We start from the raw sequence: 24,037 nt of genomic DNA on the forward strand, positions 1-24,037 counted from the left end.
TAAAACAGTGATGATGATAATACAGGAATATTACTGAAGCTTGAACGTCCACACAGTGAAAACTACAGAGTCCCACAGCTCTGAAGGCTGCACCAACAATGTCATATAGTGCTGAAGTGTTATATTTACAATATAATGCAAGAACGTTCAGTTGCTAAATTGAGAATAAGCATAGACACAACCTGGAAAGATTGTTTGTGATCCATTTCCAATCAAGTTTTGATTGTCAGGTCAGCTAATTGGGATTCATCTGAATAATTTGATTTAAAAAGTACAATATAATAATAGTTGGTACCTAAAATAACTAAATCATAACACGTCGTTCTCTGTGTGTTTACTAAACATGAAAATAAATATTCAGCAACCTAGTAATGTCATATAACACAGAGACTCCCTGATGTGAAATTAATTATAAAGAATTATTTTGTTACCAAAGAATTCTGTTTAACTGACATAAATTCCCATAAGTCAGTCAGTAGAGTCATGTGACTAATTTATATAACTGTATTTATATATATATATGCACATATAGGCAGGGATACTACTACTACTACTACTACTTCTATTTGTATTATTGATAACATAATTAGACATTTGGATATTTCCACTGTTTAAGTGTTTAAATATGTGATAGTATGCAACCGTCTCCTCTCTGTTTTAGTGAAGCTCCACCAGCTTCATAATTTACATCAAAGTCATCGTCAATTGTTTAATTCCTTTTCTTTCATCTTCACAAGTTATTGTGACGTAGTGTCTGAGGAAAACATTTCATCCACAGCGAACCTCAAAACTTCATCATCTCTCACATTTACTGTTCTGCTTTAAACGTCTCTTCATGTGGAATCCACATGTATGATATGAATTGAGTAAAAACTGTCTCAATGGAAACCCCCCCCCCGTCACAGAGCAGCTCCCCTTTAGCTCCTTACTCCTCGTCCTCAGTTCAGTCTGCATTACTGCCACCACACAGGCAGCCGGAGATATCTGCTGGTTGGAGCAGGTCAGCCACACGGAGCAGTCGACCCACAACAGAGGAAGGTGGTGACGTTATTGAGCGTCTCTCTGAATTCTTTCTCAGATGTGAAGAAAAATATTTCTTTGTAGATGCACCCGACCCCGAGGGGAGGAAAACCCACAGTGTGAATCTGAACAACTCAATCATTGTTACACTGGTAAACAGGCTGATAATAAAATCCGATCAATGCAGAAATCAAGGAGAGAATTTAGAGAATATACGGCCTTAAAATGTTATAATGCACAAGCTCCTTTTGATTCACTTTTTGTGTGATTTTCAAACAGACGCAGACTCACAAACAAAATCTGACACTAGAATGGCACCAATCCGCTTAAATTAAATCAAGCTGCACTAAATTTCACACACTCCTCGATTTCAGTCCTCTAAATATCCTGGAATAGAAAAGAAAGGGATGTGGTTTAATTACAATATAAAGAGTTCTTCCTTGACCTTGAATGTGTTTAGTCGTTTTTGTGTAATGTGTAAAACAAACACACACGGGTGAAAACAGAATCTCCTCAGCAGAGGTAAAGACGGGCCGTGTCAGAGGAAGGGAGGAGATGGGGGGTTTCAGACGGTCGCACAGTCCAGGGAGGAGATGACCAGGAGGACAGACTCCTCAGGGGACGTGCATCTGTGTGTGTGTGTGTGTATTAATAGCTTCTAATCAGGCCTGGGTGTCAGATTAGGTTCCCGTAACCTTTTGCTCAGAACACCCTCATTACAACAGCACATACGGGTCAGCTCTGTCCACAGGATGTTCTCTACAGCACATTTCCCGTGGGCTCATCTTCCTTCAGCCACATGCTGGACTGAAATAAATCACAAATAGGAGACGTATGAAGCAGAATCTTTGAAATGATGTGAAGACTTGAAGAATAACACTCCTCGTGAACAACCCAGTGGCAGATAAAGGGCCCAGGCTCTGTGTTTAGATGCTTCAGGGGTGTAGAAGGAGGCCGGTGCTCTCCGGTGGTGTGTGGTGCCCCCTCACTTCTCCGCACCAGGCACCACACATGTACTCTGAGTAGGCTGACAGCGTTTCCTCTGTGACCTCAGGTGCCCTGTTGCTGTTTCTACTGCATCCAACATGAAAGTAGGATGCAGGCGCGCGGGATGTGTGCAAATCCAGAATTACAAATCTGTAGGTTATCGTAAGAAGGAGGGCGACAGGGGAGGAGGTGGGATCTGAAGGGAGACACCATGATGACAGATGGAGGGTGAGTGGTTTCAAGGTGTTCTGATGGTGATTCACAGAACAGAGTCAGGAAGAAAGGGAGGTAGGTGGAGAAACACCAGGAAAGAGACAGAGAGAGTATTTTAAAACACTGAAAATCATGAATGCTGCAAGTCGTCACTGGATAGAGGTCACTCATGTGTTTGTGACGTAAAACATCCCAGTTTATAATGAGATGTCTTCATGTTACAGACGTTCAACAGTCACTGATGTCATCCACTGAATCCACTATCTTAGATCATTTCATCACAGCCATCATCACATAGATAGATAGATAGATAGATAATATATAAATATATAAATAGATAGATAGATAGATAGATAGATAGATAGATAGATAGATAGATAGATAGATAGATAGATAGATAGATAATATATAAATATATAAATATATAGATAGATAGATAGATAATACATAAATAGATAGATAGATAATATATAAATATATAAATAGATAGATAGATAGATAATACATAAATATATAAATAGATAGATAGATAGATAATAGATAATATATAAATAGATAGATAGATAGATAGATAGATAATATATAAATATATAAATAGATAGATAGATAGATAGATAGATAGATAGATAATATATAAATATATAAATAGATAGATAGATAGATAATATATAAATATATAAATAGATAGATAGATAGATAATATATAAATAGATAAATAGATAAATAATATATAAATATATAAATAGATAGATAGATAGATAATATATAAATATATAAATAGATAGATAGATAGATAATATATAAATACATAAATAGATAGATATATAGATAATAGATCATATATAAATAGATAGATAGATAGATAATATTGCTTTCCCCCTGCCCTCTAGCGCCACCTGCTGTTTCCATCAGCTTATTGAAGATGACTGAAGTAAACCGGAAAACATCAGGCAGCAGTGGATAGGAGGGATTTCGCCTTTCAAAACAAAACAACGTCACATTTGAACGAACAACTCGGTGAGTTTATTTTCGACGCCAAACACGTGTGGATCTGAGTCCGGACACGGACACGTTTTTATAGAGAGACGACTTTAGGTAAACGACTAATGCCAGTGCGCGTGACGACTCAGCGCGAGTTTAACTTTGAAAAACCTGAACCGGAACATGGCGCGTCTGACGGATCCGGGTTAGCTTGATGCTAGCTCCTGTTGTGTGAGCTGTCAGCCACGTCACCTCCTCTGGAAACACTTTCCTCTGAGGCTCCTGCTCACACTCAGCTGAGAAACCTCCACACTTTTACTTTTACTCACTTTTGCATCCAGAGAGTCGAGGTCAGCGCTGCTGGACCAACCGGAAGTCTCGTTAGCCTGTTAGCTAGTCTTGTTTTTGAGGCTAACTAACTCTGCCCTGTCTCCCGGGGACGTGTCAGGCCTGTTGTTGTTGTTGTTGTTGTATCCAGACTCTCGTTGTTGTTGTTGTTGAAGCACAACGTTAACAACATGAACATCTTTCGTCTGGCGGGTGACACATCACATCTGGCGGCCATCATCATCCTGCTCCTGAAGATATGGAGGTCCAGGTCCTGTGCAGGTAGACTCACACTCCACACAGCAACACCAGCACTGCTCTGCAAACTACAGGAGACTTGTTCTGGCTCTGACTGCGTCACATCACACATGCACCACTGCACAGAGACAGTTTTGCACTTTACGAACCTGCTGCACATGTCAGATGTGTGTGTTGTTTGGTGTTTACACGATGCTGTGTTCTGCAGGAGTGGACGCGACGTGGCAAGGGTAACTAAACAATCTGCTGCCTGCTCCACCTCTCACACATCAGGCTACATCTTTAAAACAAACTCAGTCTACACCTCTGCTGCTTTCTTCCCTTATTCAGCCAAGAAACTGTCCAGGAGCAGTGAATGAACCATCATCTGCATACGATGGTCGATATGATTAATAATCTCAGTGGAATGATTTCTCTCTTTTTCTTCTTTAGGCATCTCTGGGAAGTCTCAGGTGCTGTTTGCGCTTGTCTTCACCACCAGGTACCTCGACTTATTCACCGTCTTCATTTCTCCTTACAACACGGTCATGAAGGTAAGTGAAGTAACACACACACACACACACACACACACGTTTCCTGTCCTTAACACAACCCCAGTGAAAACCTAAACTTCCTCCTGCTGAGTGTGGCTACATATCTGAGCGATTGATTTTGTTCTCATGTGCCTAATGAACCGGTTTGTAAATCAAAGGCTGTGTGAGACACTCACCAGGATTTGTGGTTATCGGTTTTGTGAGTTTTCAGTTATATGAAGGTGGCTCACTTCTTACTGAGTTAAATCGCCACAGTAACTTATGCTGAAGCGTTATCCTGCTCTGGAGCAGGTTAACTTTGAGATAACGAATCATAACGTCCAAACTGTTGAACACTCAGATCGCTGGAAAACCTGAGTCATCGCTCTACAGGATCCTAACAGGGACAAATGAGTCTAGGCTCCAGTAAAGAGAGAAGTACTAGTGTCAGCAGATTAAAATAAACAGAGGTTAGCTGGATAACCACTGTGGTTTCATCCATGTTCAAATACAATTACTTGACACTGGTCTCAGGTGGTGTTCCTGTCGATGTCCTATGCTACCGTGTACCTGATCTACATGCGCTTCAGGAACACATTCGACTCGGAAAATGACACGTTCCGCATAGAGTTCCTGTTGGTGCCCGTCATCGGACTGTCCTTCTTGGAGAACTACGCCTTCACCCCGATGGAGGTAAATAATCACTCTGACGCTCTTTTCAATTCTGCTGAATCAACAGTCATATCTTCATTTTTATTTGTAGCTGCAGGGATTTGTTATTATTCATTGTTATTATTTATATATATATATATATATATATATACCACTTTTCATCTTTTTTCATAATGTCTCCACTGAAAGACTGATTACAGTAAAACTCTCTCCCTCCTGCTGCTTCCACCCAGATCCTCTGGACCTTCTCCATCTTCCTGGAGGCGGTGGCCATAATGCCCCAGCTCTTCATGATCACCAAAACTGGCGAGGCGGAGTCCATCACCACACACTATCTGTTCTTCCTGGGCCTCTATCGAGCCCTCTACATAGCCAACTGGGTGTGGCGTTACCACACGGAGGGCTTCTTTGACCAGATCGCAGTGGTGTCTGGCGTCGTGCAGACCATCTTCTTCTGCGATTTCTTCTACCTCTACGTCACAAGGGGTGAGTAGAGATATCTGTGAAGGGAAATTCAGCTTTCACATCAATTTCTGTTGATATAATTAGCTGTAAATTAGTTGTATTATTGTAATTATGTTTATTTTCCTCATCTGTGGAGGTGCAGTTAACAGGGATTTTGACTTTTGCTTATTTTTTACATATAAAAAATAATCACAAATGCTCTTTATAATATATCAAATAGTTTCTAACCCATAAAACCTAAACCATCATTTTATAACTATGTGTAGAAGAATTTAATACACAGAGGGCTGCAAATGTACTAAGTTGATTTTTTGAGTTATAATGTGTGAATGGCATCGTCTGTCTACTGTGAGATGTGAAGTAATTATCCTGCTTTTCTAGTTGAGGAAGTGATGTATCATTGTACACAGTACATAAGGGAAAAATCCGGTCAGATGAGTGTGAATAGTGTTTGTTAACTGTTAACAAACAGGACCTTACATTTTTAAATCAAGCTCTAACACATTGTCCTCTTTTTCTTTCCTCCTGCCTGTGCGCAGTACTTCGAGGAAGAGGGAAGATGAGCCTGCCGATGCCCATTTAAAACAAATACCATTGGCGAACCACCCATCTGTGCCTGCGACCGCTCCGCATTTCAAAACAGACCCGGCCCTTCAACTGTACACGTGTTTATTATAAGGGAGCTAAAGGTCTGCTTTCATTCTCTAGACCAAAACAAGTGCAACTCTTGAAATTAAATTTCTGTCTGACTGGTAGTTTGAGTCTATGTGTTTGCGAATGTGAGCTTGCGAGTGCGTGTTTGTGCATAACTGTATTTTTGTTTGTTTTTATAAGATGCAAATGAGACACTTGAAGTGTGTCCCTGAAACGAGTAACACTATGGAAACTGTGTGTTTGTCTTTAGTTTCCCATCAGCAGAGAGATAATCCACAAAGAAATGTGCCTGAAAGTTGCTGTTGCCTTTTTGTACAGCTCTCCGATTCAGATTGTGTGCAGCTTTAGTTTCCACACAGTGTAGCTACAGATCCAGTGCTTCCTGTTATTGTAGCTGTTAGAGAACCCACATATTTCTAGTCACCTCTGGTCTTTCCTGATGATACAGTAATTACAAATATTATCATATTTGTGAATGTGTAATATTCAACAAAGTGTCTTCCTCTTTGATTCTGGTGATGACACACTCTAAACCTACCATGATGTTTTTATTTCCTTATTGCCAATCATGTTAACTTTGAATATTTCCTCTTTGTCATCGTCGTCTTTTTGTAAGAAACATGTCCAATATATTCATGGGTGAAAAAAGTAAGGCTAAATTCTTTTGTAATTTTTCCTAAATGGAACCAAAGATGGAACAAACAGCTGCTGAAACGCTTGAGGAAAACAAATGTTGTGGTCCTCCCCCCCGGGTCAGTTCTTTAACTGTCTTGTGTTGAGGGTAAACATGGCATCAGAGCGTTTTTTAATTTCTGTAAAATGTCTGTAAAACATGTTACTGACAGAGAGGTGAATTGCACACGATTATGGTATATGCATTGACATTTCTTTTATTATAACATATGACTTCAGTCAACTCAAAGGTGTGGTGTTCTTCTTTGTTCCCAATCCACAAGGACTGAAACATACCAGGATGTTTACCTTTGTGTACACTCCCCCAAAACACACACACATACATACATACACACAAACACACACACACACACACACACACACACACACACACACATACATACACCTGCATTGACAGTGTGGTCTGAAAGTGCTGGTGCACTCTGTCAGTGTTAATTACAGATAGAATGTGTGAATGAGTGAGTTGTTCTCCTCTGGGCTGAATAAAGACCATAACTCCACTACATTTGAATGCAGTAAAGTTTCCCTCAGTGCAGCAAAGTTTCCCTCAGTGCAGTAAAGTTTCCCTCAGTGCAGCAAAGTTTTTCGATGCTTGTACAACACTTTACTCCCCTCCCTCACAGCCCCTCCCACCACTTTCGCGGCAGAGCTGATGGAGAGCGGCGACGCTGCCAGAGCGGCTGCCCTCTCCACCACCTTCACCTTCGTCACAGCTTTCCCTTTCCCTTTGTCCTTCCCCATGATTCCTGCCCCCTCTGCTGCACCCTTCCCCACCGCAGTCAGCAGCTCGCACCAGAAAAGGCCCTCTGCCCTCTTCCTGGCCTCTTCCTCCTCCCTCCTCCTCCTCCTCTCTAACTCTGGTCCCTGCTCCTCTTTGACCTCAGCTAACTTCTGAGGGGACTCCGGGTTTTGTCCCAGAATCCTCTCTTGTGCCTCCTTGATCACCCTCTCGGCCTCCCGAAACATCTCGTTGCTGTAGCAACCGCCTCCATTGCCCTCCACCATCTTGTCCACCTTCTTCAGCAGCTGCTCGACTTGTGGCGTCCACTCTGTTGTCTTGTCCCGCTCGCTGTTATCAAAGACATGATACCCTCCATTGCAGCTGCTGACAAACTCCAGCAGCTCCTTGCTCTCCTCCAGGAAGTCCCCGGTGTGTTTGCCCTGCAGCTTGTCTCCCCAGGTGAACAGCACCATGGTGAACCTGCGGACTTCAGGCCCAAATGTAGCCTTGATCCACTCCAGCGTTTCCCTTTCCTCTTTTGTGAACCTGCAGGGCTGCAGCGTTACTAAGAAGGCATGGGGTCCCGGAGAGGACAGGGTGACACACCGCCCCACCTCTGCCATGACCTCCTGAGGTGGCAGCTGTGTGTGGAAGAACCCCGGGGTGTCAATCACAGAGACGCTGCGCCCGTTCACTGTCCCAGTCTCCTTCTTGCATTGCGTGGTCACAGAAGAGGGGGAGACGTCCGCCCTGAAAGCCGACCTGCCCAGGATGGCGTTGCCCGAGGAACTTCGGCCTGTTCCCGTCCTCCCCAGCAGGACGAGCCTCAGGGGTTCGGACTCTGGTGCTGGGGATGATGCTGCACAGACTGTGGAGCAAGTAAAGTCTCAGTACATGAACATACCTTATCTTAAGAATGCCCAGAGACAACACTTTTAAATTTGGCACATTTAGTCTCACGGTTTAACTGATTATAGTTGGGTGGTCAAAGGTCATAGATCCAGGTCACTGTGACCTCACACAACATCAACATCTCAAGTCTTTGTCTTTACAATTTGATCAGTTGTCACTTGGACTTAAAGAATAGATTTCAGTGGTCAAAGGTCACGTGACCTCATGTGAGTCTGGACACAACAGCGGTGAAGTAATTTCAGTTTTATTATTTATTATCTTCACTGGCAAATATTTAAAGTATGCATAGATTTAAGATTATTGTCTTTTCAAGGTTTACAATGATTATTATCACATTTGATATTTGGGCTATTTTATCAATTTCACATCTTTTTGGACTACAGGCTGTTTAGTTTGAATCATGTCTTGTAGATGTCATCATACACAGTCCAGTCTTCATGACTGTGATAACAGTAAATCCACATACCTTCATGTGACGCAGCATTTTCAGAGGATGACATCACAACAGACGAGCTGTGATGAAAACACAAACCTTCGTCCAGACGCGGATTCCACGACTATAAAATATCTCGTGAGTTCTCAGATGCACTTTTTCCTTTGACTTGTCTTTTTTAATCTATTTCCACCAAACCGCTGGAAGCAGCTGCGCATCTGTCGCAGTCCTGTGATGAGAGAGAGATGCTCCACTCCGCCTCCCACACTGCAACACCAAATCATTTATTATTAAGTCGAGACTGGTTTCTACACCAGAGACGAACTGTGCACTCACATGTTTCCACTGTGAGTCCGGATAATCACGCGGTGGTACGTCCTGCTATAATAGAAAAGAATTCGCTGTTGCAGTTTCCAGTCTGGCCGCTGACAGGCGGTATGATCTCGTTCTCTGGGTGCCGCGGTGTTTAATGAACAGGATACAAAATCAATTAATCAATTAAAAACTCACAGAGTGTCAGCTTTTCAGTTATTCTTTATTACCAGCCCCAAAATGCAGTAATGTGCTCCATGCTGTAGTGAGTGTGATGGATCTTCAAGTGATAGAACTGCCATTATAAAGCTCTACTGGACTGAACATTAGAATAGATCAGCTACAGGTCCAGACCACATATAATATTATTAGTGGAGTAATGGTGCCTTTCTTTTCTAACTGTCCACGTCCATTTTCAGATCAGTGACGATGACTTAGCTGAGGTTGTGTCCACTCAAACCCTTTATCAAGACGGTTACACACAGAGAAACACAAGCACACTGTCCAAACACGTGACACATGCTCAGAAACTCACAAAACAGGAACCACCTGCAACAAAAGCAAATATCAAACATCACAACTTGTGGTCAAATGAATATTTCCCTTCAATCGATTGTTACACAGTGAACAACAAAATACAAAACACAGCATCAACATGAAGCAGCTCAGACTCATTTGTGCTACACGTCTGTTACATGTTTCACCATCATAGCTTGAGCTAAAGAAGCACAAGAGACATATTATATGACTTGAGATGTAACCCTGCTGCTCTGTAGCTGCATGTTCTACACAGTTTTGAGAGCATCTCTTGAAAACAGTATAGTTTTCTTATTAAGTTTTATTTATTTCAATCTTGTCCGCAGGTCATTATGTGTCCATGAAATGTCTTTGAGCTTCCACACCAGGAGTCTTCAACGTTTTTCAGGCCAGGGACATCTTTACTGACAGAGGGACAGAGCAGGGACCCCCTACTACATGCATAATAAAAAAATCTATCTAACGTTACTGTATTACGTAACTCACTAGTTCATCGTCATGTTTATGTGCAGGATTGAGTCTGCCTGCACATGAAAAAGTATTAACGTGTAGTCTCTCGTCAAGTTGTATGAATTATACTTTTCAAAGGACATTAATTTTTGCGAATGTTTGATTTGTTTTCTGTTTTTTATTTTATTTTTATATTTTAATGAATTAATTATGAATGATGAATTGATTGGACAGTACCTCTGAGGACCCCTGGAGGTCACTGAATCCCTGTGTAGGATCCCTAATCTAGAAAAGACTGTATACATGATGTAGGTTAAATAATTGTGGACTTTGAATATGGTTCAGCTTTTGTGCTGCATTAATTCATTTTGATCCATGTTTGCGAAGAGCAACACAGACGTGGCATCTTTTAAAACAGGTGGATACAGACTGACTGAAGATTTGTGCAAAGGAGCCTCACACAGTTCCATTAGAGATTCATACAGCTGTGAACAGATGTTTTCCTTTTGTTTAGCTCAGGTAAACAAAGATGTTTTGGGTCTTTGCATGAGATCTGTGTTAAGTGTTTTGAAAGAGGGTCCAAAAAATGTTTGAACCCAATAAAAAAAAAGTGTAAAAAGAAAACTTCTGCTGAGCTAGGAAGGTGATGAGGATCAAGTCAATCCCACTTTCATTACGGCTACAGCCACACTACCACGTTTTATTTATAGTAGCAGTATGGATGAAATGACTGAAAAGACCCAATCAGCAGATACGTCTACGTCATCGTAGAAACATCTTTGTTTCTGCCCTCTCTTACGCAGCCTCAGAGCTTTTAAACTAAAAAGGTTGCAGCAGTGTTTCCAAACTTCTCTGTTTTGGAGGCTCTTAACCTCCGGAGTAGTGTGGACGCCAGGTGTAACTGTAGCAGGGTGTTCAAAAGAAAACCTTGTAGTATGGATGTAGCCTAAAGGGGCCTCAGCAATCGAGGAAAACTGTAACTGATCCAAAGCCATTTCCAAACCTAAAACTTTTCTCTATGAACCATTGGCGTGCAGCCCACTGTGGTTTCAAAATCACACAAGTTCTAAGTAGTTCTGTTTGATGAGTCGATATCAGGATGAACTGTTGGAGGGTCTGTCCCACTCCACCTGGTTTCTCACTGGAAAGCTCGCTACCTCGCTGGGAACCTTCTGCGTCTCTGAAAGCTCTGGAGGAAAGTCCCAGCTCGAAACAGGCACGTCACCACCGGTGGCGCTGAACATGGCGTGAGAAGCCAACGCGTCTTGTCCTTGTGACGCCATATTCTTACTGTGTGTCTCACTCCTGCTGCTGTTACAGTGCAGGTTGTGTTGTGAGAGACTCCCATCTCCACTGATCAAGCAGGAGTGACCCAAGTTGAACAGCGTGTTGTTTTCATCGATCCCCAGCCCAAAGCTCTCCAGCATGTCCATGACTGATGGTGTGGGCGGACCACTGGGCGTCTCCTCCTCGATAAGACTCAGCGTTGGCAGGATGTCCACTAACTCCGCCATCTCCATTGGTCGGATTACCTCAGTGATGCTGGAAGGAAAATCCTGTTCATTGTTGTAGGCCTCCTGCGCGTCCAGAACTGTGAACCCTACGTCCATCTGTGCGACGGCACCAGGCTCTAGTCCAGATTCGATTAAAGTGGTTGCACATATTTCAGACGGGCCAATGCTTGTCAAGTCCACAGTTGACTGGGCAGTGATGTCCACAGGGTAACCTCCCTTTGCCACGCCCTCCGTTGACACCAGTGGGGTGAATTCTCCAGGAGCGACCATGATTCCTGCCGGAGGGGAGACCTCGGCAGTGACGACATTGGGTGGAGTCGAACACACTAAACTCTCTGAAAGGGAAACGTGAAAATAGTCTTTGATTTAAAGCATCATTCAGACGAAGCTAAAGCATTTGTTTTGACAGTTTCTCATGTAGAGGATGGTCAAACACAGACATTCTCTAGATTTACATCCCGCAGCAGGAGATTATACGATTTAACTGTGAAGTTTGCCCGACTTGCAATTGACTAAGACTTGCTTAATTACACCCACATCACCATCGTACCTGTGTTGGCTCTCTGCACTTGCATCCGATTGGGCCACGTCAGTCTGGTGGTCAAACTCTCCTCCTCTTCCTCATCATCAGGACGTGGCGGTGGGTCTCCGCCCATCACCAGACCCAGAGGCACTGCCCCCACCCACTGCTTGGACCGAACGCACTGTAGACAGTCCATGATCCAGCGGGCGTCTCTCCACACCACATCCAGACGCTGACCAAACAAGAGAACACAGGGCAACAGAAGAAATGAAAGGTCTTTAGGTGTGATATTGAAAATATTATGGGAGGCACAGTGATTGGTCATCCTAGTTAAAGCCTTATCTCTTCTTAATCTCCATCATTGAGGCTTCATGAATCAGAAAGGAAGAGATGTGGTGAAAGACAAGCAGACAAACACATTCATGTTCTCACATGGGAAAGCTCGGTGATGCGGTTCAGCCTCTCTCTGGCCTCCTGCACCTCCTTGGTGTCCAGCGCCTCCCGCAGAGCCTGCTGGGCCAGATGTGTGTCCAGCTCCAGCCTCACCCAGGCCTGGCAGTACTGGGACAGGAAGTCGCGTTCGTACGTCCAGAAGTGAACTGGGAGAGGGAAAGATGATCAAACTATGGAGTCACACCGTACTAACAGATCCTGGGATGTTTTTTGTTGGGTTTTCTCTGTTGACTACGGTTGTTTGTCCTACCGAGCTCAAAGATCTGCAGAGGCATGGTGAGGCCGGGCTCCTTGGTGCCCACCAGAGGCCAGTAGCTGGAGCTGAAGTCCTCACTGGGAGGCAGCAGCAGCAGCACGGACAGTTTGTCTCCAAACTGCAGCAGCTCGCGAGTGTACACGCCGTACTGGTACGCCTGTCGGGGACACGGCACAATCATTTTAGAAAGTGTTAAGGAGAATGTTTAAGGCGGCTTGAGGGGATTTTTTACCCTGTAGAGGGGGATGTTGAGCTTCGTCAGGAGATGTGTGATGGCTGCTCTCAGGGACCGGACAAACTCCACCAGCCCGCTGTTCTCCATCAAGCTTTCGTCTTCGCCGCTCAACAGGTTCTGATTGCTGCCATTGGTCGTGGTGTAAACATGACTCTGGAGCCACGCCCACTCGTCTCTGTTGCACAACAATGCAGCAAATTGAACATCACTATGAAAATCATGATAAGACCAGAGGTGAGACAATCCTGAGACAATCCTAAGATTAAGATTAAGATAGGTATAAAACATCTGTATTCTGCCATCTGGTTTTGTTGGATGAATTTCCTTCTTACTCTCAGACAGTAATTGAAAATAAAATTCAATATTTATATTCAAATGTACAAATAGCTGTTATCTTTACCCTGCAATGGGCCCATTATCTTTAAATACTTTATATTTACCTCACTACGGAGGCCACCATGTTTTTTACAGTGGCCCAGACTGGACAAACTAAACCTTTTGAGTTTTGAGGTGAGGGGTATTCAGCTGCAACATGCAACTTCACCACTTGATGTCACTAAATCCTTCACGCTGAACCGCTGTCTTCCTTTGTTATTCCCAAACTACTATAAATATCGTTTTTAAAGCATGCAAGTTTTTCTGCACCCCTGGTACAAGATGCTTTGCTTGTCAAAGATAAAAGTATGATTTGCACAATTCAATATTTAGGACTGATGTGGTTCCTCAGATCGAATCAGCAGTGGTTGTGTTACCTGGACACGTGGGCGTTGTGTCGGACCCGTGTGTGGCAGAGCAGATTGGGCAGCCTCTGAGGCACCAGGACTCGGATCTGTTCTACTGAGCTGCACAGTTTCAGAATGCCCACGTACAGACCCGGCTGTGCCCACTGAATGCTGTGCCTGTGGAGGGACAGCTTCTCCTGCACAACAGAGAGAATCAGTTGTTGGTGACTTCATCTTGTTTATTTTTTTATTTTTGGGCTCATTAATTCATGTGCATTTCTGGGGGTTGTTTGAAAACCTCGCTGAATGATAAAATGGTTAAAGCGAAAAAACACTCAAACAAAATGAATTCAGTGTATAATGTATTCTGCTGCACATAGCAGTGTGTCTGTGATGTTAGATGTTGTGTCTCTCTTTCTACACACACACAAACACAAATAAATATCCAGCTTCACCCTGAGCTGTTCAAAGAGCATGTCCATGGCGGTGGGCTCAGGCAGGAGAGGAGTTCTGCTGCGGTTCTTTTCCAGACGGGTCAAGGGCATCCAGTGGAGCGGAGGGTCAGGAGGGCTTTGAGTGAAACAGAGAGTTTGAGTAAGAATCAAACGCACCCAAATGAGACCACCAATGAAAAACTGTTGAAACCCCCAACCAGCTGGTAAACAAGCCTGGTGCCCGGTTGGGTTGTTATCACCCTTGGACACGGGAGATGGTGAAAAATCAGTCTGGTAGATATTGAAAATGTTTGATTTATTTTTAATGAAGCGGTTTTCAGAAACGATTTTGCTGCGGAGATCACATATTTTTGTTTACAGCACATCGACCCTGCTGTCAGCCGTTATCACCAAACGCTCTCTTGACATGTGAAGATATTTGTGTTGTATTTGTTTGTCTGTCACGTGTCTGAATCGAGAATCTCCTGACATTCTCCAGAGCATGTCTAAAAGCAGCTAAAGCAGCATGAATGCAGGAAGCTGAATGATGATTGAATGATGGAGACTGTCGTCTAAACAGAAATCCTCTGCTCCATGTGGAGGAAATAAAAGCTGAGAGATTAACAGAATGAACCTAAAGGCTCTGTCTCACCTGGGAAGACTGGGGAACTCTTTCAGAGTCACCAGGAGTACGTTGCCCTGTCGGTCTTTGACTGGTTCGTAGTGCACCTGGCCCAGGTCCATCGTTCCCAGGGAAGACTGATGGTAAAGAAAGGTGGGGTGAGGAGGTGAAACAGAAGCATGGGCATGAATAAATGAATAAATATGAGGATAACAGGGATTTATGCAGGAAATCTCAGGTTGTGGGGGCACAGGTTTGGAGCCAGAGATAGAGAGTCGAGGCAGCAGTAGGGAGAGCAGGAGGAAGAAGTGATGTAAAGAGGTAATTAAAATAGCAATTAACCCATTGTAATAATTCTTATCATGGAGAGTAAGCCGCTTAACTTCCTACCTGCAGCTGGGAAACAGCTCTTAAAATGTTGTGCCTGTTCTGGAGGAGGGAGGAGGAGGATGAGTGTGCAGAGAAAAGAGCCTGCTGGAGCCAGGGCACTTGTTGCCATGCACAGGACAACTGCAAGAGAAAAACTACGATCAGCCTTCATGGTTTCGATGCTTCCACCAACCAACACACAGTTTACATCGATTTTAAACTGTGGTTTACATTTAGAACAGTATTTACTGTGTGTGTGTGTGTGTGTGTGGCTCTAGCTACAAACAGTTCACCTTAGCAAACCACAGGAAGTCGTGGGTGATGGAGGTGGAGCAGCACTGGATCTCCACCAGCGGGATTTGATCTTCAGCTGTCACCAGGATGTTTTCCTTGTGGTAGAACACAGTTGCCAAATACACGCCCCTATTCCAATCAACATGGGGGAGAGCAAACACACAGATGAAATAAAACAGGTCATTCTATATTCTGATGAACATGATTCTGCTGCCATGTTGATCTTCTGAAAGACTTTCTGAACATTTGATTTCAGTTTTTGGACTCATTTCTCCTCATGTTTGGACTTTGGTTTTGAATACTTGGATTTTTGGATTCGTCTCTGTGACGACTGTGACATCCACAACGATGAATAGTTTCCCAGGCGACACCGTCTGAGAATATCGCTGCTGGTTAAATGCATCGTGCTGGATAGTCTCCGCCCTTTAAGTGATGCTGGTGAAAACATGACCTCCTTCGTTATAACTTCAACTACTTCAACTACTTGTTTTAAAGCATTGCTGTAGTTCCTCTCTTTTACAGTTGTGCCCCTTTCCTACTGCAGAGCTGTCCCATTTATCTAGTGTTAGCTGCCAAGTGTGGTCCACTGAAAGTAAGAGACAGTTAAGTCTTGACCAGTCAGTTGCGACTCATCATCATCATCCATCTTGCTGCTGCGGCAACTTCAATTCCACTCCTGCTCTTTTTCAATAAGCTTAACAGACTTAAAGTTTGGACTCACTTCACTGCTGTAATCACATCAAATTGAATGCCCCTAACTCCCCCAAACCCTCATGGCACATTTGAATAGGTGAGACAGATGGAGCGCTACCTTTGTAGGAGGCGAACAAACTTGGTGGCAGACTGGAATAGTTGTTTGATGCCTCGAGACACAGACAGACGCTTGCTGGGACTCTGGGGCTTCGAACTCTCTGTGGAGAGAAGGAGAGGAGGATCACATGGGGTGAGAATCACTTTATCTGCCAAAATATATTCACGGCACACGCAGGGGGTGAAAAGGTTTTCTCTCTATGGTGAAAAGAGTTGACACAGAGAGCACATGGGTATAAAGTAAAGTAGGAGATAAATGCAGTAATATGAGCGTATTAGAAACATCACAACAAATATGCTGCAATGTTCCTGATATTCATTATGTTTTCTGACATTTCAGCGTATTCATTTATGCAAGTAAAGACAAAACACACAAGTACGTCTTCAAATACAAGCCATTCACACTTTGAAGCTCAACTGACTTTTATCATTTAATGCATTTCTTCCCAGAAACTTGAGATAGGCTCGGGGCAAAGTGAGAGGAGAGGAGTAATAGATTTTCATACTAAAACTAAGACAGATTCTATTCTATTCAATGATAGATAAATATATATTACAGGATTAAAAAATGGATTAAAAACCTTTTGTGTTAATTTCACTGAGATTTTACTCATTGACAGCAAATATTGTGAAACTACGACAATAAAAAATATTAATATATACAGTATAAAGTCTTATGGACCCATCAGAACCTAGATATAAGTGGTTTTTGTGTTAGGGTTAGTGTTACCTATGCAGTATCCTCTGTATTGTGGCTCTTTGGCATCTTCCAGCAGTTTCCTCACTAGGCCCTCGTGGTTTCTTAACTGTGACTTCACACCAGTGCACTCCCTCCAGCCTGCAGCGCAAGCAAGAGAGAAATCGTTACTTTCATTTTCTTTCAATTAAGCAAAATCATCCAAGACATTAAGAACTCGTCTGCAGGCGAGTCCTGAGTACTACCTTTCCAAATCCAAGAGACTGTCTGCTTTTACATGCATTTCCAGTTAGATTTAGTTATTTTAAGTGAGTGCAACATGCAGAACATCACAAATTTCACTGCTGTGGTTCAATTCTGACTGTTTCCACTTCTTTGAATGTTTTTTGTCTCCAATATAAAAAAAAAACGAGACATGTCTTTCAGCAATTCACAGTATAAAGAGGATAGTAATGCAATAATAATAAAAGAGACATGTAGTTTACAACTTTACATCTGTTTCTCTCTACATATATATTATATTTGTTAGTATGTTTGTTAAGTTTCAACCAAGTCTCTCGATGTGAAGTACGTCGAGTTCCTATGAATGAAATGTGCAATATAAATGAAATTACCATCATAAAAGTTGCCATGTAAGAAAGATTATGAGCTGAATTCAAACTCTGAGTGGCATGGATACAAGGCCCACCGACTCCCAATGCCACCTTTAATATTTCATTAATCTACCAGCCATGAGTGGAATCACATCAAGCTTGATGTCAGCCAAATGATTTCATGACACAGGGACAGAGAGAACAAAGACCGGAGCCCCTTCGCGGTGGAAACTCCACATTCATCCAAGTTTGCAGTTCAGTATACTCACTGGAGGGGGCAGCGCTGACTGGAGTAGAGCACTGAGGCGGACCCCATCCTTTCACATTGTGGGCACTCACTCTTACAAAGTAATGCACTCCCTGCGTTTAGAGAAGCACCAGACCGCCAAATTATTACCATGCATTAACCTTATGAATCCTCCGTTCCGGGACAAAAAAAAAAATCACACACTGCTCTCATTATTAATTCATCTGGTTAAGTTGAGGGGGACAAGTGTCCTCACATTGGAAGTGGTTCAGCACAGTGGATGATGATTGGAGAGAGATAAATACAGTGTGTGTGTGTGTGTGTGTATTATAGAGTATGTGTCTGCATAATTACATGTCACTAAACTATTTAAATATATGTTTGTATATCTGTGTGTGTGTTTGCAGTTAGAATATGTGGATACCCTGCTGTTTGCTTGCCTGTGTGTGTGAGTGTGTGTGTGTGTGTGTGTGTGTGTGTGTGTGTGTGTGTGTGTGTGTGTGTGTAGTGCAGGACTTACTGCTAGGAGTCCCTTGATACTATAGGAGGGATTCTTGGTCTCCGTAACTTGGGCTGAGCAAAGGATGCGCTTGAAGCTGGCTGAGGTGCTCCATTCCACTGTGAACACACTGACAGATTATTCTCTGGCTTTACTCAAAACCTCCTCCGGTGCAGAAGTAAGGATTTGAATGTTTACAGTGTCGGGAACTTGCTGCACCTGCGCTTAATCTCGCCTTGGCTGCGAAGTTTGACATTTATGCAGCTGTAAAACTACGTGCATAGCAAACTAGATGCATAAATACAGAGCTTTTATACCTGCCATCTGAAATGATGTGTGAGACATTGATGATATTGGATCAATCAATAAATATTCCACTGAGTCCTTTATTTATCCATCATGTCTCTGCCCATTTTAGGCCTGAGAGTGTGGATACCCGACCTGAGCCCATCAGGACCAGGTTCGGACTCAAATTGGGAAATGATTGGATTTCTTTATAAGCTATAACCATGCATGTGAGAGACAGGGGGGGGGGGTAATAGAGCTTACATTTACTGCAACAGGCCTAAAAAAACTGTTATGTCGGCCTCTGGTAGTTTTCTTTCAAGCTTATTGCAGCCATGTATCTATCCATCCATCCCTCCATAGTGAATCAAACATCCTGTTATTAATCACCCACCTCTGTAGCGTGTGATGAGCCCCATGGTGTCACCCTCCGGCTCTTTGATGGTCACAAACAGCGAGGACGTGCTGGTCACCACGATGGATACGTGACTGGGAGGGCCGGGGAGCTCTGAGGGAAACATGTAGAAGACGGAGCAGAGTTCAAACTGAGCAGTAATTAATTCTGACTGTGGCAACAACCACTGACAACTGTGCAGCATATGAACTGTGCCTGATTCAAATACCCGCAACCTCTGTTGTTATTTGATTATTAAAGCGTTACCCTCACACAGATTTGGCACCTGACAAGTTTATGGACGTCGTTAAAGTAATTAATAGCCTGCAGCAACACGGCCATTGTGCTCGGCCGCCTGTCAATAGTAACGCTGTCATCATAAAACAACAGGGAAGAAAACTGGCCTTGCATTATCGAGAAATGACATGAGAGCAAAACAGAGATGTTTATACGGAGCAATTAAAATAAGTGCAGAGGGGGAAATAATCACATAATTCTAAAAAACTTGAGTTTGAACCAATGGAGAGACGACTTGAGCAGATTGGTGAAACAAGGCTAAGAGGTAAAATAGAGCGAAACATCCAGACACACTTTTACTTTACTGGTTCTAAATCCTTTTTTCCATTGATGTTTGAGAAAATCCTCGTAAAAGAACTAAAGAACTAAACAGCTGATGATCCCTGTCCAACGTTGTTTTTTTAGTGTAGCCTTGATATATTGTAGTCTGTGTCTTGTTCTCGTGTATGTGTGTATATAGTGTGTTGTATTGTAGGTTGTGTACCGTTACTGTTACCAGCGATATGGTACAGTGCTTCATTACCAACAGGAATCATGGGAAATCCTGGTTGCTCTTTGGTAACGCAAAAAACAATGAACGGATCTGGTAGTAGCTAACAAGATTTTCGTGGTTGTGGTTAAACATTTTCATGGTAACAGCAAACATTGCTATCACACCCGAGGATTATGGGTAGTGTAGTGTTTTCTGTGGCTTCTATGGAGCAGCTAACATCGTTTCACAATCAAGTAACTTCTGGTAAATCCACCTTGGAGGGTTTGAATATTATGGCTGGTAATTATTGGGATTTTTACCTCTGGAACCACCCTGTTGAGCTTTCTACAGCTGAACAGAGGTTGCATCAAACCTCTTCACAGAGGTACTGCAGAGGTGTTTGTGTGTGTGTGTGTATTTATATATATATATATATATATACACTAACACCAAGGTTGCAGCCACTGGCAGCTGGTGGAGGGAGTGAATAGTGCATGGAAGAGTTTAGAAAGGTTGAAGCGAGGCAGTATGTTGAATTTTAAATGGGGTGAAAAGAGGTGGAGTGAAACTTTCTAGAGGCCACCGAGGAGTAAAGGAGTTCAGTGAGGAAATCACTGAAACATAAGAGAGTCGTTGGGCTGAATACCTGATGACTGTGGCCTTTGTCAGCAGTAATGGAGACTTTATAGAAAAAAATAGTTCTGACTTGTTGAGACAGAGTTTGAAAAGGACAGAAAATGTCTGTGTTGACAGAAAACAACCAAGGTGGTGTCAGACTCCCAGGGTTCGAGAACCGCCACAAGCTGAACCAAGACCACCGACCTGTGTTTTGGAAATTCTCTCTCATCCGGCAGTACAGCTGCAGCCTGAGGCTCCAGAGGCGGACGTGTCTCTGGACGTCAGCTTGCGCCTGAGGCGCGGCACTGGTCCTCCTCACCAACTCCTTCTTCCGCTCCTCCACCCGATTACCTGCCAGTGCCACCAGAGCATCCAGCTTAAGTGCCCATTCTGCTGGTCGGCACACTGAGGGGAAAAACAGTGAGACAGACATGCATTGAACTGCGGACTTGTGACATCATTTTTACGACATCATTTTTTGGTTACTTTTGGTGTTTTATAAGACTTACAAATGGGGTTGTGCCTGGCTCCACCCTTTGTCAGCACATGGAGCAGAGGGGAGTTGTGCGTAAGGGCCGCTACGTCGAGGGGGACCAGGCCCTGCTCGCTCATCCTGTTCACCCCCTTCACCCTCTCTCTCTCCCAGTCCCTTTCTTTCCTCTCTCCCCTCTCCCACAAGCTTCCTCCTCCTCCTCCTCTTCCTCCACAGCTGGTGTGGTCTCTGGATAGCAGGCTTTGTACAGCCAAAGTGTCCTCATTTTCCACAGCCTCCCAAAGGGTCTTGTACTAATGGGGAGCAGCAGGGAGCGAGAGAGAGAGTGGGGCCACAGCAGGGTGAGGGAGACAGATAGAGAAAGAGGGTTCATAGATTTATTTTACGAGAGAGGAAATAGGTTCAGGAGGAGGGAGATGCTGAGACAGTAATTAGGACACATAACCATAAATCAAATCATAACTCAAAGCCTCATCTGGGATAAAACATTCATACAGTATATTTCAGCCATAATGAAAACCCAATCAAGAGGACAGAAAATTTCATTTCAGACACTGCACCTCCCCCGAAAATGACACGTAAAACATATCTTACAGCATCTGCACACTTGCTGAGGTGCCTGGGTGTGTCCACTTCCCCAGCAACAGATGACTCTCCTCCCCTCAGTCTGACAGACAGGTTTCTGTATAAACGTTTGGGTGAGACGGGACCCAGAGAGCGCCGGCGCTGGGGTGGGTTCCTCATGGATACAGACATGACAGGAGAGGAGAGGAGAGGAGAGAAGATGAGATGAGAGGAGAGGAGAGGAGAGGAGAGGAGAGGAAGAACAGGAAAATGGAGAGAAGAAGAACTAGTTGAAGGGGTGACAGATGGTTTAGTTCATGGAGAGGGAAGACGAGATAAGAAAACTGGGGGGAGGGTATTAGAAAAGGTGAAAGTCATTACAAGTCTAGAGGAGTGAAAATGAGATAAGAAGTAGAATAAGGGAAATAAAAAACGACAAAAAACAGTCAAGCTCACACCGATTATTCTACATTAAAAGCAAACTGACTTTAAGGGCGAGTATATGCGGAGCTGTTGTGTGGGTGGATGAATGGATAAAAGTTACAAGGTGAAAAAATGCCTTGAAGCATTTACCAGTCTGCCTTTTGTTCCTTTTTCTATAATGTTGCACAGGTTTTTTATTTGCTCTGAATGGAATCTCTCAAGGCTACAAAGCCAACGACCCTCCACTTACCTAAAGAAAAACCTTCTGATGTGAGCCGAATAAATGACAATCTCTTCAAATACTTAATATAAATCCCATTCTCATCCATACAGTAATGCTGTGTCTGATTTTTTAATTTATTTCATTGCATTTTCTTTGCTGTAATAAATCACATTTAAATTTTTTCTATCCAACACATGAAGCTATTCGATGTGGCATAGTCTTTTCTTAACTAAGTGTCCTCTTTCATGTTTGGTCTTTCTTCTCATTCCCTCTTTCTCTCTCCACTATTTTCACAGCCCTACAGATTAGACGCCTCGAGCATTCATCTGAAGAGCATCTTTTTAAAACACAGCATAATCAGACTCTATCATCGCTGTCATCGCTCTGTTTCGTCACCTCTTTCCCGTCCAAAGGGGAAAGTGGATCGCCTCAAATTTCTGGGCTTTTTCTGAATTTCCTCCCTCTATCAAGTCCAGTCCTGCACCTGAGTAGTGCACTGTCCTTGTGTGAATCTGAGTACTCCCCTGGCTGGTGCTATCTGAGGACACAGTATGATGGCTCCAGCCACAATGACGCCACATCTTGCAAGTGACTCATTACCACTGAACATGCTACCTCATTGCATGACTCAGTAGCCTGCAGGGTGCATGTGCTGTCTATATGGGGATGCAGGGGTATAGGGGTAATACCAGCCCGTGTTATTGGTCCAGTTTTGCCCTGTTTGTTTGTTATGTCTTACGTCAGTCGTGGAAAGTGCTGACGAGACAGTTGAAAGAGGAGAAAGCGACAAGGCAAAACACCTGGGAGGAGGCATCATTGCAGTGTGTGCCAGCATTGTAGCTGAGTGAATAACAGCTATGACAGCAGGCTAGTGCTATGGGTAATTTAAAAAAAAAACTGCTCATATATTAATAGATCTATCGATTCACTGTGGTTCTTGTTGCACGTCAGTGTCTCAAACTGTGGTGAAGCTAAATGTTACAGCTCACAAGTTGTGCATGGAAACATCTGATGAGGTTATTCTAAGAATGCCTCAGCAAGTACATCCATATGTGTGGAAGATTATACAAAGTATTACTTACTTTCACCTGCAGTTTAAAAAAGTGTGTGGATTATCTAAAGCACCAAATTACAACTGCAAATGAATTTAGCTTTTTCTGAATTAAACCAACAGGACCATGATTCAGCATCACACACAATGAACTAACACATCTCAAAAGTTAGTGACAAGAAACAACACATCATGGAACAGTTGGATTTAATGTAATCCAGAGGAATACTATACAAGACAGTGGTCAGTCTAATACGAAAATCATTAAACCATTAACAAATAATAAACTAACACCAAGTGAAACTACAATGAATTAAAACCAGGTTAAATTAAAAAGAAAACTTCGCCCTGAAAAGTTAAATACTGAGTGAAAACTTTCTTCTTACCGTCAGTCACTTTTCCTCGATGTTTGATTCTAAATGAAAACCTGAGGATTTGATTTAATCCATCGTCCCGAGTTCAGTAGTGTCCACCTCTGAGGGTGAAACGCACCTGAACGCAGCACCAGAGACTCACTTCCTCCACACGCACACACGTATGGGCACGTGCATGAACGCGCCGGCTCGTGCGCATTGTTCCGCCCTCTTCCCACTGAATCTCTTCATCTTCTTGGAAACTTGTGAAACCTGAGTTATTGTAGACATGTTGTTTTTTTAATTACTGCTGTATACTTGTTTTTATACACATAAGACTCTGTTGCTCATTAAGTTCTATACAAACTTAGAAGTTGAGTTACACTGGTTCAAAGTTAAACATAATATCTATATTAATGTGAATAATATCTTTGTAGCCCACAAAACAC

General features: G+C 43.1%; 3 protein-coding genes across 3 annotated transcripts; 1 reads left to right on the plus strand and 2 right to left on the minus strand.

Annotated features, from left to right (window-relative positions):
• Window positions 1-3,370: 3,370 nt before the first annotated feature.
• On the plus strand, window positions 3,371-7,005 carry kdelr3 (KDEL endoplasmic reticulum protein retention receptor 3). The gene is made up of 5 exons (XM_020105405.2): window positions 3,371-3,810; window positions 4,219-4,319; window positions 4,833-4,991; window positions 5,204-5,456; window positions 5,975-7,005. Exons 1-5 carry the CDS (start codon window positions 3,720-3,722, stop codon window positions 6,016-6,018), a joined length of 648 nt encoding a protein of 215 aa, XP_019960964.1. The 5' UTR covers window positions 3,371-3,719; the 3' UTR covers window positions 6,019-7,005.
• Window positions 5,974-9,271, minus strand: LOC109641083 (GTPase IMAP family member 4-like). The gene is made up of 2 exons (XM_020105404.2): window positions 8,882-9,271; window positions 5,974-8,371 (listed from the first exon to the last, which is right to left on the minus strand). Exons 1-2 carry the CDS (start codon window positions 8,913-8,915, stop codon window positions 7,350-7,352), a joined length of 1,056 nt encoding a protein of 351 aa, XP_019960963.2. The 5' UTR covers window positions 8,916-9,271; the 3' UTR covers window positions 5,974-7,349.
• A 93-nt stretch (window positions 9,272-9,364) lies between these two features.
• Window positions 9,365-23,889, minus strand: LOC109641063 (ankyrin repeat and fibronectin type-III domain-containing protein 1-like). Its single transcript, XM_020105371.2, has 19 exons — window positions 23,622-23,889; window positions 21,569-21,923; window positions 20,991-21,267; window positions 20,686-20,886; window positions 19,095-19,208; window positions 18,437-18,534; window positions 17,939-18,029; window positions 17,110-17,217; window positions 16,381-16,480; window positions 15,569-15,698; window positions 15,297-15,416; window positions 14,937-15,043; window positions 14,306-14,420; window positions 13,881-14,047; window positions 13,126-13,303; window positions 12,888-13,050; window positions 12,617-12,783; window positions 12,212-12,416; window positions 9,365-11,996 (listed from the first exon to the last, which is right to left on the minus strand). Exons 2-19 carry the CDS (start codon window positions 21,728-21,730, stop codon window positions 11,242-11,244), a joined length of 3,258 nt encoding a protein of 1,085 aa, XP_019960930.2. The 5' UTR covers window positions 21,731-21,923; window positions 23,622-23,889; the 3' UTR covers window positions 9,365-11,241.
• Between the last annotated feature and the right edge of the window lie 148 nt (window positions 23,890-24,037).

This window comes from Paralichthys olivaceus, chromosome 5 (assembly GCF_024713975.1).
Source record: "Paralichthys olivaceus isolate ysfri-2021 chromosome 5, ASM2471397v2, whole genome shotgun sequence".
Taxonomy (NCBI): domain Eukaryota; kingdom Metazoa; phylum Chordata; class Actinopteri; order Pleuronectiformes; family Paralichthyidae; genus Paralichthys; species Paralichthys olivaceus.